At 50.5% G+C, this 16,238-nt stretch overlaps 1 protein-coding gene across 4 annotated transcripts in view; it reads left to right on the top strand.

The window, feature by feature from the left end:
* Positions 1-16,238, top strand: part of LRRK1 (leucine rich repeat kinase 1) — a 101,294-nt gene that overhangs the window by 29,223 nt on the left and 55,833 nt on the right. For all 4 annotated transcript variants that reach the window (XM_090028731.1, XM_090028729.1, XM_090028730.1 and 1 more), the window contains 3 exons: positions 2,115-2,286; positions 4,218-4,397; positions 7,079-7,227. In XM_090028731.1, coding sequence (XP_089884857.1) covers positions 2,115-2,286; positions 4,218-4,397; positions 7,079-7,227 — 501 coding nt within the window. The remainder of the gene's footprint in view (positions 1-2,114; positions 2,287-4,217; positions 4,398-7,078; positions 7,228-16,238) is intronic.

Below are 16,238 nucleotides of genomic sequence, written 5' to 3'. Positions count from 1 at the left end.
CAGGTTTAAAATCCTGAGCATTATGACAGTATTATTCCAGTTGCAATGGTTACCCCAGATATAAAATCAGGGGAGCCAGCTTCTTGCATAAAACACACCCGGGAATATAATTGTCTTGTCTTGGACTTTCCACCTTAACTGGCTTATGTAGGCTTCCTCTGCCTTAGAAATGCCCTGCGGCAATAAGTAGCCCAGACAGTGCGCCTCAAAGGTCAATAAACCTCCACTCCATCTAACATCTCTCCCAACTGTATAATTGGTCCCATATATTACCAGTCATATCTTGCTTCTTACCCATCCCCTAGACCACCACCACTACATAAGCTGAACTACATCAAATGCATTGCACATTAGTAGTGCAACTAATGCACTGCTGCATTCAGCCCAGGGCAGGTGTGGGTAACATTTTAAATCTGAGGATGCTCTGCAGTTATCAAGTACAGAAACCCTGAGACAGAGTTCAAGTGTCCCAAATGGTCTCATCCAGTGGAGGGACATACTTGGAGAGGAGCTGGCTCTCCGATCTCTGGGGTGGCCCTGGGATGCAGGCGGTGCCATGTCAGAATGCTGTTTCCACTCCCGGCTTAATCTCTTCATCCCAGTCAGCAAGCATATGGTCAATGGGCTGATGGAGAAATGCTGCCCCATGTGTTTAGAAGTTTCTTCCTCCTTGTGCACCCCATTTCTTCCCACTTCAGAGACCCTACAAGTCCACTACATTATGGTCTTACAGGCAGAACCTGAATAGTAATCTTTGTGGTACAGTCTAGCCCAGGGTGGGCAAAATACAGCCCACTGGCCAGATCTGGCCCGCCAATTGATTGTATCCAGCCTGTGGCTGCCTCTGCAGTGCTCTGCATGGGGCTGAGCTCTGCCAGAAGTAGCCTGCACCACACTCCCGCCCATATCCACCCTGCGCCCACCCGCAGCATGGCCCTGGCCCCAGCCAGCGCACACAGCTTCCCTGCGGAGCTGCTTCTGCAGCTGCAGCAGCTGCCTGACTGCTGCTCGGCTCCCCCATGGCCAGCGGCTCTTCCTCCTCCTTCCCTTACTGCACTGCTCTGGGCAGCAGGTTATACGGGGAAGTGGTGGTGGCCACCACGTGCCCAACCACATGTAGGGGGAACTACAGCTGGGCAGCTCCTGCCCCAGTGTGCAGGGCTCCAGCTCCCGGCTGCCTTCCACCTACTGCCCCCATCCAGCACGATGCAGTGCCACCTGTGGGCAGCCAAGTGGCTGGAGGGCAGCCCCACTGGGAAGCTGTGTACGCTGAGCCAGGGCAGTACCATTGGTAAGCACAAGTGGGAGTGTGGTGCGGGCTGTCCGTGCAGAGTGCTGTGGGGGCAGCCACAGGCCAAATGGGAGAGGGAGGTGGGTCACGCCTGCGCTGACTGCCCGGGTGAACTCTACTGCATTGCACTGTTGCAAGCTGGGAGATTTGCCTTTTATAGACACATCGTGGAACCTTCTGGGCATGTCTACACGTGCAGTTAATGCAAAGCAATAAAGTCTGGGGTTTATTGCTCCCAGGTGTACTGCTTGAACGTGCACTCTGGAGCAATAAACTCCAGAATTTATTGCTGTTTGCATGTGAGCCTGGGACCCTGGACCAGGTCGATGCAGCCCCGGCTGGCAGGGGGCCCAGGGGTCAGCCTGCCAACATGGGGCTGCTCTGACCTGGCTCGGTGGGCTGCAAAGGGGCTGGTAGGAAAGAGTAAAGAGTGGCTTTATGGGCAAGGCACTGGATCTAGCTTTGGGAGGCCTCCATTCAGGCACTGTTCCTGGAATAGGCTTCGTCCTTATCTGTGTCTTTGTTGCCCATGTGTAAAATGGGGTACTTTCCCTGAGAGTCGGGGTATGTTCTGGTGGAGGACTTGTGTTCAGCAACCTGGGCAGCAAATAAGGAAAATGATGGTTAAATGAACATTACTCATACATGCAAATTAATAAAATGATCATTTTTAGTGTTGTGTGAAGGACTGACATGCTACAGTGGCAGAAAAACGCATGCCTAGGGGGCCCCTGTCCTCTCACTCTGTCTACTTTATTGCTCTCTGTACTGGGAGGAGAGAGGGAGGTTTTGGTGCCTTATTCTGCTCTGTTTTCTCCACCAGTGCCAGCTGCTCAGTATTGCAGCAGCCTACGGAGATCTGCAGGCCGTGAGATATTTGCTGAAGGACGTCTTAGTGACATTACCGACGGAGCCCAATGACGACAACCCAGCTGTGGTGGCTGCGTATTTTGGGCACGTGGATGTTGTGAAGGAACTGTTAGACTCCTTGCATGGTAAAACAGCCATCCCGTCGTGACTGGTGACCAGTTTGTAATCTGCCTTTTCCTCATCCTGCTTTCATAGACTTGTGGGATTTCACAGTTGGGCATGTAGCTTTTCCACCTGCCTTGGAAAGGAAGGGGCCCAGCTTCAGGAAAGTAGGTGGAGAGATCTGAACTGCAGTGCCTTGAAGCAGTTTCCCCAGGGGGAAAAGGTTCTGTGTTTGCTTGTTGAACCATGGGCTACCTGCTGTTTAGCCAGTTCGTTCCTACCCAGCCACCGAGCTGGGTTATATCGCTGCACCTGCAGAGAGGCAAGAGCAGTTTTGGGAAGCATCAGCCCCTGTGATTAGCTTGTGAGTCTTCGAGGTGATGCAGCTCATAGAGGGCAGGATCTTATGCCCGTTGAATGAGCACTGGCTTGAGGCCGCAGTTCATTCTCCTTCTTTGTCCTTGTCCTCTTGCCTTTCTATGACAGCAGGGTCCTCCATTATTTGCTGCAGGAGGGGAAAAGGCCAGAGCTCCAGACCCCACTCTTAGAGCTGTCCTTGAGAGAGTGCAGTCCTCTGTGGCATGGAGACAACCCCTTTTAAGGACCTGGCCCTACATTTATAAGGTCTAATAGGACTTTTACCGTCAACTTCAGTGAGAGCAGGGTTAATGTTTCGAAGTGAGAGCAGGGTTAATGTTTCGAAAGTTATTTAGGTTAAATATTTTGCAAATGCTTTTAGAAAAGGAGATAGCAGAGAGCTGCTGCTCAGGAGGCTGGATTTAAGCACCCCATGTAATGTTTGCAACCCAAGCACTGCGATGTGGTGCTGGAGACCTAGAAACAGAGAATACAAATGATCTAGAAAGATTTGTTTCCTGAGATGGGGCAATGAAAAAGCAGCTGTTATTAAATAGTGGAAAATAAAGTAGAGTTTTACAATTCATTCTTTCCCAGTAATTGAAAGTGGTTTTAGCAAGATGGGATGCTTAGATGGCCAGCTCTTCTGAAACACTGTAGCTAATTAATAAGAGACATTACAGTGTTTTTTATTATAAACTTCTGTTTTTCCCTTGAATGACCAACTCCATAATCTCTGATAGCTATTCATATAATACATACCTTCCCATTGGTTTCCAGGAAAAGTTCATGCTGGGGTTCATGGCAGGGCATGATAATAAATTGCCTATCTCCCTGTGCCAAGAGTTGGGTTCATAGATTCATAGACACTAGGGTCAGAAGGGACCTCAACAGATCATCCAGTCCGAACCCCTGCCTAGGCAGGAAAGAGCGCTGGGGTCAGACGAGTGCTCCGGTTTTGGTACTGCTGTGATTTTCAGCAGGAAGACCTGCCTCAGTTAAGCTGTTCAAACCCCCGGTTTGATGCTGAACCCGAGCCTGGATTCCCAAACCTGAGATGCAGCGGTGTTGTGGAATTGCCAGGGGTGTAGAGGTAATTTCCATGGAGAAATTGCGAAGAAGTTGCCCTGTAAATTTGGGCTGGCTGGCTTGGTCCTATGTGGGATCTCACTGTAAAGTAAGCAGAGGCTGCACACATTCACTGTGAGTCTGGCATGTTGCAGGGAATGCCCGTGTTGTTAACCCAGAGGCTGGGTCTTGCAGCTATTTAATCATGAGCATTGGAAAGGTTTTGGGGCACATATTTCATTCACCTCAATCACTGTGAAGGGTTGAGGGAAGTGATCAGTACATTCTTGCTGAATTCAACTAAGGGTTTAAACCCACAGAAGGGGAAAGGGGGGGAATTGAAAAAGCAAAAATGTCACATGTCAGGTTTTGGTTTCAAAGTGACGTTCAGAGAATGCAGCTGATGAGGCGGGGGATCGATGGCCACATACTGCAACAACCTAGTCGTGCCTTGCCATCACAGTTAAGTGATCAATTGTCGACTGCAAGCTAGTCCACCATCTAAAATCATGTCGTGTTGTTTTGATAGATCCCAGCAACTTCCATCAACTCCTGAATTGGATGCTTGCCATAGCTTGCCGGCAGGGACATTTGGAAATTGTGAAGCTCTTAATCCTCACCTACAGTGCTGACCCCGAGTGTTGTGCGGTCAGGAAGAATGAGTTTCCTGTTCTTATAAGATTGCCACTCTATGCTGCAATAAAGGCAGGTATGTAGTTGCATGTCCCACAGCTGTGCCCCTTTATGATGACCTCGTCTAAAGAAGGGGGATTATTATGCTCCCAATCACCCTCGTGTCAGTGGGTGCATCTGCACATCCTGTTATTCCAGTGCTCATCATGCCAGTGTGTATTGCTCCAGGGCACGCTGTTTGAACATGCGCCTGGAACCACAGCATGTTGATCCGGGTCAGAGCAGCCCTGGGCTGGCAAGGAGTGCAGGGGCTCAGCCTGCCATTCCAGGGCTGCTCCCCAGTTCAGTGAGCTGTGGAGGGACTGAGGCACTAGCATGCTACAGTGTGGGGCTAGCTAGCAGGTAGCCCCACACTGAAGCAGCCTCATGCCCAAGCCATCTCCATCAGCATCTACATGTGCGTTACTGTGCACTAAAAAGCTCTGCAGCAGAATGGTACTTGTATTTACAAGTACTACCCGATGGAGGAGTTTGTTTATTTACTGCAGCCTTTAAAACCAAGCATTGGTTGTATAGTGGTGGGCATAGCTGCCTTCCAAGCAGTTGACCTGGGTTTGATTCCTGGCCGATGCAGCCCCGCAGTGTTTTTGGATGCACACATTGCTGGGGTTATTTAACCGCAGCAGTGTTTCCTGCCCAGAGCAGGGGGGCTGGATCTGATGATCTCCTGAGGTCCCTTCCAGCCCCAAACTCCTGTGAATCTGCATAGACACTGAGATGTTTACTGCAGAGCTAATTAGGCATCTGCAGTAAATAACTCGATGTGCCCAGTGTGTATAACTCTGGAGTTACACCCATGTAAGTAATGGCAGACATTATTTACCCACCCAGGCTGGGCCTTCCACTCAGTATTTCCCTGGCCGCTCAGAAATTTAAAATTCTTCTCTTTAGGCTTCTGGGAAAAAAATCTTTAAATGAAAAAACAATGTCCTCCAAAGCAAGCATATTACTTTATTTGCTCTCAAAACATAGATTGGCTTTGAAATGAATACTTTAAACATTATGCACTGCAGCTTAAACAGCATCAAGAGACGCTGAAAAAATGGCATCTCAACAAATGCTTTTAATATCATGTGTTCTCTGCTCTAAGGCTGAATTGTAGCTGGAGGAAGCAGAATGATTGAGTGTAGTTCCTTTTTTTCACACCCCTGCCTGGTTTTATTTTTTAAAGGGGTTATTACTACAGCAGTTATAGTTTCATAGTTTGTCGGGTCGGAAGGGACCTGAGCAGATCATCAAGTCTGACCCCCTGACATGGCAGGAAAGAGTACTGGGGTCAAAGGACCCCGGCAAGGTGTTCATCCAGCCTCCTTTTGAAGACCCCCAGGGTAGGAACCAGCACCACTTCTCTCGGAAGTTGGTTCCAGATCCTAGCTGCCCTGACAGTGAAGTAGCACCTCCTGATGTCTAGTCTGAATCTACTCACAGTCCACTTGTGGCCGTTGTTCCTTGTTACCCCCGGTTGTGGTCGGGGGAACAGGGACTCTCCCAATGCCTGCTGGTTCCCCTTGGCCAGTTTATAGATGGCCACCAGATCCCCTCTCAGCCTCCTCTCGTGGAGGCTGAACAGGTTCAGGTCCCGTCGTCTCTTCTCATAGGACCTGCCCTGATGCCCCCTGACCATGCAAGTGGCCTCCTGGACCCTCTCCATGTTGTCCACATCCCTCCTGAAGTGCAGCGCCCAGACCTGGACGCAGTACTCCACCTGCGGCCTGACCAGTGCCGCATAGAGGGGGAGGATCACCTCCCTGGACCTGCTCGAGATGCATCTGTGGATGCAGGACAAGGTGCAGTTGGCCTTCCTGACCATGTCCCCACACTGCCGGCCCATGTTCATCTTGGCATCAATGATGACTCCAAGATCCTTTTCTGCCTCTGCCCTGACGAGAAGGGAGTTCCCCAGCCTGTAGGTATGGTGCTGGCTCTTCCTCCCCAGGTGCAGCACCTTGCACTTGTCAGTGTTGAATCCCATCCTGTTCTCATCTGCCCACCCCTGTAACTTGTCTAGGTCCAATTGCAGCCTGTTCCTCCCTTCTAGCGTGCCCACATCCCCCCACATCTTAGTGTCATCAGCAAATGTGAACAGGGTGCTTTTTACCCCCTCGTCCAAGTCACTGATGAAGATGTTGAACAGTGCAGGCCTGAGGACCGAGCCCTGGGGGACCCCACTGCCCACATCCCTCCAGGTCGAAAATGACCCATCCACCACCACTCTCTGGGTGCGGCCCTCCAGCCAGTTGGGGACACATCTGACTGTGTGGGTGTTGACACCACAGCCCCCCATTTTCTTAATGAGAACGGGGTGAGAGACAGTGTGGAAGGCCTTCTGAAAGTCCAGGAAGACGATGTCCACTGCTACCCCTGCGTCTAAGGATTTGGTGACCTGGTCGCAGAAGGCACCAGGTTGGTCTGACAGGACCTGCCTCCAATGAACCCGTGTTGGTTGCCCCTAAGCATACTCTCCCCTGCTGGCCCCTTGTGGACATGTGCCAGGATAATTCTCTCAAAAAGCTTGCCCAGGATTGAGGTAAGACTAACTGGCCTATAGTTCCCCGGGTCCTCCTTCCTCCCCTTTTTGAAGATGGGAACCACATTGGCCCTCTTCCAGTCCTCTGGCACCACACCAGAGCACCACGAGTTATGATCAACAACTTCTCTTGAAAACAAGAGTGTGCACAAATCTGCCTTTCCTTTAAGGGAATGAAGACATCGCCGTGTTTCTACTGCAGAACGGGGCTTCCTTTTGCTCTTACATCCTGATGGACAGCCCTGATTCGAGCAGGCGCCTGCTGAGGAAATATTTCATTGAAACTAACCTGCACCTCGGTAATGCTTCAGCAAAACCGGTAAGTCACCATTTGCCAACTGTGCAGAAAGCTGGTTTAGGGAAGCATTGCATGAATAATTGATGCTCATCTTTGCAGGCTGTGATGATGGGTGGGTGTTCTCCTTAGCTAAGAGACCTGTGGTTTGCACTCTATGTACAGAGCAAACCTAAAGTAGCGTTCACACCAGTCATTTGGTGTGAAGTATAACTCCTTAAGCCCTTAAAACCATGTTGTTTTGCAAGCCAGGATGTACAGTAACTTCCACTTGGCCACTTGAATGTCAGTGCATGAACTGTGGTACTGCTTTGAAAGGAAGTGTTGGTTTTAGAATCATAGAAAATGGAGGCTGGAAGGGACCTCAGAAAGTCACATCTAGTCCAATCCCCTGCTCAAAGCAGGACCAGCCCCGACTACATCATCCCAGGCAAAGCTTTGTCCACCCAGGTCTTAAAAACCTCCAAGGATGGAGATGGCACCAGCTCTCTGAGTAGCCTGTTCCAGTGTTTTACTACTCTCCTCGTGAGAAAATTCTTTCTAATATCTAACCTAAACTTCCCTTGCTGCAACTTGAAACTATTGCTCCTTGTTCTGTCATCTGCCACCACTGAGAACAGTCCCTCTAGAACCTCTTTTGACTCCCCCTTCAGGTAGTTGAAGGATGCTATTAAATATCCTCTCAGTCTTCTCTTCTCTAAACTAAATAAGCCCGGTTCCCTCAGCTTCTATTCAGAAGTCATGTCCCACAGCCCCTGAACCATTTTCATTGCCCTCCACTGGACTCTTCAATTTGTCCACATCCTTTCTGTAGTGGGGGCCCAAAACTGAACACTGGACTCCAGATGTGGCCTCACCAGTGCTGAACAGAGGGGAAGAATCACTTCCCTGGACCTACTGGCAACACACCTACCAATGCAGCCCAGTATGCTGTTAGTCTTCTTGGCAATAAGGGCGCACCGCTAGTTCATATTCAGCCTATTGTGTGCTGTCACCCCCAGGTCCTTTTCTGCAGAGCTGCTGCCCAGCCAGTCAGCCCCCAGGCTGCACCGGTGCATGGGATTGCTCTGTCCTAAGTGCAGGACTTTGCACTTGTCCTTGTTGAACCTCATGAGATTTCTTTTGGCCCAATGCTCCAATTTGTTTAGGGCTCTGAATCCTAGCCGTACCCTCCAGCATATCTACTACTCCCTCCAACTTGTGTCATCTGCAGACTTACTGAGGGTGCATGCCATCCCCTCTTCCAGGTCACTGGTGAAGACACTGGACTGGGGCTCCAGACATACACTCGGGTCCTTCATTTGCTATGGGCTCCCATGTGACCCTGGCCCAGTTACTAAATCTGCCCATATCTTATGGCCCCATCTCAAGAAAGTTGCTGAGAGTTCCTCCTTTTTCTCATCCTGTGTCCTCCTTGTCTACAGAGCTTATAACATCTCTGGGATGGAAACAGTCTCTTACTCAGAGCATGTACAGTGCCCTGGTAGGATGGAACTTAGGTATCAGTCAGGGTAATAGTTGCTACTGCAGGAAAAAATGTGGTTCCTATTTAGTTTTCCATGTGTGCAGTCACACGGGCAGATTTCCTGGCAGAATGTGGACGTGTTACAGCAGAACCAGTGCTAACACTGTTAGGCAAAGCTACAACACGAAGAAGAGTTGGTTGATGGGACAGGGGGAGGGCTCCAGTCCAGTGACAAGCTGCTTAGGCTGGGGCACATCTGCTAATTGCTTTGTGCCTCAGTTTAACCACTGGTGCAATGGGGTTAATATAACATCCTTTCCCCCAGAGCTGCTGCATTACTTATTAATTGGTAAAATGAATTTAGTATGAAAGCTGCTAGTAGGCTATGCAGCACTGCAGCTATCAGAAAGCATTTGCCTTCCCTCTTGATATTTGGGTAGCTGCAGCTGACTGGACTAGTGAAGCCCAGAGCCATCTGCCATCACAGTCTTCCTCAGGACATAAAACATACACTGGGGGAAATGAAGGGAGCAAGCAATGCTCTGCCTTCGTGCACCTGATTGCAGGACCCAGCCCTGTGTTTGTTCAGTGCTTGGCGCGGTCCTTTGTAGATATCAAATAATACAAGGGCGGACCCTGTTATTCTGCAGGGCTCCATTTCCAGGCCAGAGCTGCATCTCCCTGGGCTCCAGGGAAAGCTGTGAATGGCAGGAACGTGCACATGCTTTGAGTTCGTTTAGCCAGGAGCTCTGGAGTCTGACTTTCTTGGGTTTAGTACCTGGCCCAGTAAAGACAGACTAGAGAGGCCAGGCCTGCTCGGTTTAGAAAAGAGATGCTGGAGGGCAGGGGTTTAGAAAGTAGTAAATGGTGAAGAGGAAGTAAATAGAGATTTATTATTTACTGTCTCTCACAACACAGGAACAAGGGGTCATACAATGAAACAGTGGGTAGTGAGTTTAACACTAACAGAGGGAAGTTCTTTTTGATGCAGCATGTAATTAAAGCATGGAGCTCGTTGCCACAAGGTGTTGTGGAAGCTGACAGTTTAGCCAGACTCAGAATGGGATTGGACAAGTCCTTGGAGGAAAAGGGCATCGGTGGCTATTGAGCATGGGAGGTACTGGTATAGCCTCCGAATCAGCAGTCCCTAGCCCCTAAATGCCGGAGGTTGCAAGTGGGAGAGGAACAGTGGAAAAAACCTGGATCGTGTACTACTCACTCTCCCTTTCAGCCTCCACTCTCTGCCCCTGTGTGACACAGGCGAGCGGGCAAGACGGACTTAGCTCAGACCCAGTAGGTTGCAGTTCTTATGATGAAAGAGACTGTGATTATTGCAAGGCCAGGCTCTGTCTGTAGTTTTCCCAGTGAAGTGGACTCCACTGCACTCCCTTGTTCATATGTTTTTGCTTCGTGTTTTCAAACCTGCCTGTCAGGATGTTAGTATGAGGTGTAAAGCACCTGGGCTGGGATCTCTGGTGAAAGAAGTGCCATGCATTTGCCCCTTACACCCCTTCAATACCTCCACAACCCTTCTGTCGTGTGTTATTTCGAGGGTTTTTTTGGCATGTGTAGTCCTCAGCAAAATCCCTCAGAGCTGCGAATTATGGAAGAGCTCTCTGGACCACATTATCCTTGGGGAATTAGCTAGGGCTCCGCTTTAGTGCAGGCAAGTCACAGGACACCATGTGTGTGTAACATGAATGCTTAGGACAGGAGTTGGCAACATACAGCTCATGGGTTGGATCCAGGTCAGTCAGTCTGCAGCTCGAAAAGGTTCCCAGCCTCTGGTTTTAAAACCATTGACATGCAGAAGTGTCTGTGCAAAGAACAGGTCTGCTTAAAAGCCGAACATGCACCAGCACAGACTATGCTACAAGACGGCATCTGCATTATTCACTGGTCCTGGGAAGTCTGGCCTGCAGTCCTAGCCTTGCAATTACATTTGACTGCAGCCATGGGCAGATTCAGGAGAGGAGTGAGGGAGTTGTGGCCTTCAGCTTTGCTGGACAACCCTGAGCTCTTGGCTGGTCAGTGCGTGCCGTGGCCAGAGTCACTGCTTTTGAATGGTTCCAGAGCCCGGGGAGAGGCTGCAGCTGTTCACTCCTCCCTCCTGCTTCCCCTGCCCCAAATTTGCCCAACTGGTGATCTCCGAGAACTCCCTGTATATGCAATGCAGAGCAGAAGAGAGGTGTGACCACACCACTGCATGCCCCTGGAGCCACCCCCAGCTGCACCTTCAGGACAGGAGGGATGCCCGTAACCTTTGGGACCATATTAAGCAACAGGAAAAAGCTGGAGACAGTCTGTATCACAAGAGCATCATGTGAGTGTCTATAGATCAATAATATTTTACTCCACTCTGAAGCTAGCATGAGTATTTTAAAATCAGCTCCCCAGGGAGTACAGGGGGAGGAGAGGCGGCGTGAGCCTGCATTTGTTCCATAGCTTGTGTTGGCAGTTGACTGAAAGGACAGATTTATTCCAGGAGATAACTAAATAGTATGCACGGGCTCATGTGGATGAGAGCTTTTCCAGTCTCCTGGCTCTTTCCCCCGGTACCTCTCTGTACACGTATCTGAACTGCAGCACCAGGCTTGGTTTTTCCATGTGAGCATGCTGGCAGTCTCTAGCTTTGCTCCACACTAAATGACTCAACACTTTGCTGTTGCCATGTCCTGTGCAAAGCAGAAAAGAGCTTTCAAAGCTGAGCCAATTGCCAGAAGAGGCCTGTGCGAAAGCCAGCTCCTTGATACTGTTTCTTGTGGTTACCCATATCTTTTTATACGGGGTATAGTTTAGGTTTTTCTGTTCAGAGTGGCAGCACAAACCCACTGGCTCGGAAGAATTCCATGATGGATGCATTTGGCCTGATGTGTTTGTAGACCTCGGGTCTTTGAATAACCTGACATAGGAGAGCACCAGTTCGGAGATGCACTTTTGGCACGTACAAAAGTTTATCTTGTCCTTAACTGCCTTACTGACTAGGGATGGTTGGCTGTATAACTCCAGGAAGGACAGAGCAAGGAGCCTGCTCTCCCTGTGGCTAATTTCAAGTCAGAGTCAGACAACAGCAACCAGAACAGAGACAGGTGTCTGATTTGGCACCAGACCCTGTGGCAGCCTCTTGGTATCAGAGGATCTGTCATTGCCACCAGGTGTTCTCCACCCAGTATTTGAATAGCAGTCCAGGACTCAAAACCAGGTTCTGGGTTTGTGGGGCGAGCAGAGGGAAGCCACTCCAGAGTTGCTTTGCAGAGTTGCTTTGCAGGAGCTCCCTGAGACCACTGGAGCCCCTGGAAAGGCTTGCATGGTCACAGATTTCCCCCGGCACGTGTGAAAGATTTTAGTGTTAGGGCAGGCTGTCTGTGTGGGCTGTAGCGCTCAGCCTGCCCTACCGCTGTCTGTGGCATGGCTTGCTTTCACCTGCCGTGCTTTAGATAGAGGGTAACGGCTTGCCCTTTCACATGGAGGAGAGGAACCGTTTCTCATTTTTTCTCATGTCTGTTCCTCTTTTCTCCTAACATAAAAATCCCCCTCCCACATCCCCTTCAAGAGAGGAAGCACTCCACTCTCAATGGCCAAAATACTCCCTGTGCTGAAGCACGCTCCAGGCATGTAGGCAGTGCAGGCAGCCAGTAGATATATTCAACTTTCCAGCCCCACACAGCAGCGGGGGGCTATTTTTTTTCATTACAAAGATGAAAGGAGCCAAAGGAATGGTTGTGCTTTTCCTGAAGGAGGCTTGTGCCAGGATGGAGGATGGGTGCATGTGTGTGTGTGTGTTTGTGCTTGCGTGTGTCCCTCCAGATTGGCACTTGCATTCCTGACAGTAGACTCTGACCCACGGTGAGAGCGCCAGGTGACTGGACCAGTTGGTGTAGCCGATGAAGGCACCTCTTGGTTCATTTCCAAGACCTTCCCAGACTGTTTTGGTTTCCCGTAAATCCCTGTTCCTCACCAGGAGTGAGTCGACTGGAATCCCCTGGCCCGGCAGGAGAATGGTGTCTGTCTGCACAGTCAAGCAGCTGGTGTCTTGCCAAGACAGAAAGGAAATTACAGATCAGGATAAGTAGCAAAGTCCAGCCAGTTAGCGAACATATTCCACTGACTGTGCATCCATTGTGGATCCGTCCTCATCTTTCATCTAGAAGCAGCAAGCTCCTCCTGCCCAGGCCTAATTAGTTTGCACGGCTTGGAAGGGGTCCTGTGGGTAAAAGGTTCTCACCGTTGGAGACAAAGGGAAGATTGTATCGCTCTTATCAAAACCTGTGAGCCTGCACAGCACCCCGTGCCCCTTGAGAGCAAGGTACACTTTCTCTGGAGCCACTAGAAGAATACCTGAGAACTCGGCTCTGTTGCAGGGCTGGGCCGTGCCCCCGTAAGGATGAGGGTTCGTGAGCCAACAGGGAGTATATATGGCCTCAGCATGGGATGGCAGCTGTTTGCAGCAGCTTTGATTTTTAAAGGGCATCTTTCCTACCCGCTACGTGAGACTGGCTGACCAGATCCAGCAGAGAGAAGTCCAGCATTTGAGAAGGCTGACTCCCAGGGAGTAATCGTGGGATCTCTCCTGATGGCATCACAGTTGAGGCTTGTTTCAGCATGTCGTAACTTAACCTGGGTCCTAGCCATCTCTGGTGTAACACTGTTGGCTTCCACATGCTCAGCCCAAGGATGAGTTTGGCCCTGCCGGCTTACATCAGACAAGGAAGATCTGACGCTTACCTCAAGCTTCCAGGGCCCAAATACGAGATGCTTTGTGAGTTTGACTTTGAGACTGGAGCAAATCGGTGCAAGAAGCAGGATGCTGAGATTTTTAAGGATGCCTGGAATATCTGCAGGCCCAACTTCCCTTCATTTCAATGGAAACTGGGTTTCTTATGTGGCCTTAAAAGCCTCAGCTGGGCTTCTACATTGTTACTAGAGATCTCCTTCTACCACAGTAAATAGCTCAGGGTCATGACACTATTTTTTTCAGTGTATGACACACAATCAGGGCAAGTGGGGTTGGAGCAAGTGACAGTCATTACCCTGCTTCGGTGGTGCACCATGGCTGCCCTGCTGGCTTCACTGCTTAAATCAATGCACTTCCTTTTCCACAGGCCACGCGGTAGGGAATGTGGGGCAGGCAGCCTTGGTGCCCGAGAGGGAGCAGGCTCTCCTGCACAGTCCAGGGGCCTCACCTGCTACCTACAGTCACCTGCCCTCATCACTGCCGCAGCTGCTTTTTAGGTCTCTTTATGGTCCTCATTGCTGTAGCAGCTGAGCATCTCCTGCTCTTCAACGCATGTCACCACCTGCTGCCCCCATGAGCTAGGAGAGTGCTGCTGTCACCATTTTACAGCTGGGGAGCCCATTGCAGGGAGATGAAGTGCCTTGCGAAGGCCACACAGAAGTTGGGAGCAGAAATGAGACTCCTGGGGTCCCAGTCCCCCTCCTGCATCCTCTGTAGAGTGGAAGCTAAACGTAACCAGACTGGCCAGCACCTGCCCCTGCGCTCCCACTGCCACACACATGCCAGAGGGCTGCACAGTAACAATCCCCCATGGGGCTGAACGACTTCAGCACCGTGTTTTGGAAGGAGTCGGAAACCAGGGGGTGTTTGTCAGTTTTGCACCTGGATCCTGACCCCAAGATGTTCTGCCTACACTCCCTTGCTCCAGGGCCGCTGTGCTCCTTGTAGACGCATAGCCTTGGACTGGCCAAAAGGCTACATGCTCATCCTAAATTAATATACGTGCCACTGGCTCAATGCACAGCAGTGCTGGGGAGTTGACCGGTTCCCTCTGTTTCACAGCTGTTTTTGGAAGGCTTGAAAATGGCAGAAGCTAGTGAGTTCCTGGTAGCTACCACTGCCTGTTTTCAAGGCTTCCAGTAGCAGCTCGTGGACAGCTGCTTCCTCTCTGCTGTTCCAGTTGCCAGTTAGTCGGCAGTTGCCCAGTGCAGCTGAGTTATCGAGTCGATGGTGGGGTTGAAACTCACTGTGCGCTTCAGTGGTTTATGCATTTAACTGACGGGCAGGAAACTGATGTTTGGGCCAGTGTAAGCCATGGGCAGCAAGCTGTGACTGGCCGTGGGTTATGCAAGTAAGGAAATTCAGTGCTTACCCACTATGCACACAAGTGGCTGGTACTGTGAAGCAGTGGTTCTCAACCTGTGCGGCCTAACAGCACCCCTCCCTGGGCTCGTGGCATGCTCCGTAGCTTTTGTGGACCCTTCAAAGCATCTGGTGGCATCCCTGGGTTGAGAATCCCTGCTGCAGAAAACATGGCATTTTAACCATCAGCTTGAGGACTCCCCAGTCAGTGTAGAGGGGTTCACTAGCTCCACATTGCCCCCCACCCCTGCCTTTCTTAGCTGTAGCAAAGGATGCACGTTGGACATAGCTGGAGCACTGCTTGTCTCTAGCAGTGCCCATCTGCTTGGATGGCCCTTTGGGGTCAAGCACAGTGGTGGCAACAGAGCACATCCAGGTTGGTGGCAGCGGATCCAGTCCATGGCAGGAGAGGCAGCAGGGCAAGTGATTGCTTGTTGCAACAGTGACAATAGGTCAAGTGGCTGCGGGGTGAACATGGCCATGTCAGCACAGAACCTCACTTGGCCTCCTGCCACCAACAGCCATGTCCAGTGGGGCCCAGCCCTCCCTTACCCTGCAGGCTGTACATTTGCCGCCCTGGTATGAATGATGGCGAAACTGGCAGGGCTTGCTGGCATGCACCAGGCCATCTGTAGTGTAGACCTAAGGCCAACAGGTTTCAGAGCCAAGGATCCCTGTGTTCTTACTGAAATGGTAACCTGGGAGGAACCTCAACAAGTTTACCTGTCCCGGTGTTCCCTCATGTGGGGCATGACCCTTTTGGATCAGATCAAAAGTCTGAATGCTGGACTTAGTCACAAGGAGTACAACGTCCAAGGTCCATTCACCTGCAACTCTACCAGCATCATATACATCTTCACCTGCTTACAATATGACTCTTAGATTTGGAAGCTGACATCTGCCACCGTACAAAAGAAGGGTCCAGTGATGGTGCAGTCAGTATTGCTATGCTGGTAGGCATTTGGACCCCTTGCAAGGTCTGATGCCTCCATGAGGATGGGAGTTTGTTAGCCCATTGTTTGAGAAACAGTTTGAGGTTGAGGGACTGCCAGTAAATCAGGACAGGTTTGCCGCCATGGCTACCTTGAGATGGTTATCCTTTTCCAGGAGGGGTTGGAGGTCACCAATGATGTATCGTAGGTGTTGAGGGCAGGGACTGCAGGTGATAACCAGGGGGACTCTGTTGTGCTTGTTCTGGGGTTGATATTGTAGTAGGTTGGAGTGAAGTCTGAGTCTGGCTTTGTTGATTTGAGTGGCTGCAGTTCTGGGGTTGTACTGTAAATGTGGGAATCCCTGCTTCAGATCCATAAGGCATTCATCCTAGTTGGTGGGATCGGAGCAGATCCAGTCGTAACACGGAGTACATACCAGGCACTACAGCCACCCAGCATCATGATATGACTTGCTTCAAGCAAGTCACTTGTCCTCTCTGCTTTGCATCCCTGTCTTTGTAATGGGAATAGCAATACTTTC

Source organism: Crocodylus siamensis, chromosome 15 (genome assembly GCF_052110815.1).
Source record: "Crocodylus siamensis isolate JL-2025a chromosome 15, ASM5211081v1, whole genome shotgun sequence".
Classification (NCBI taxonomy): domain Eukaryota; kingdom Metazoa; phylum Chordata; order Crocodylia; family Crocodylidae; genus Crocodylus; species Crocodylus siamensis.
This window is presented reverse-complemented; position numbering and strand designations above follow the sequence as displayed.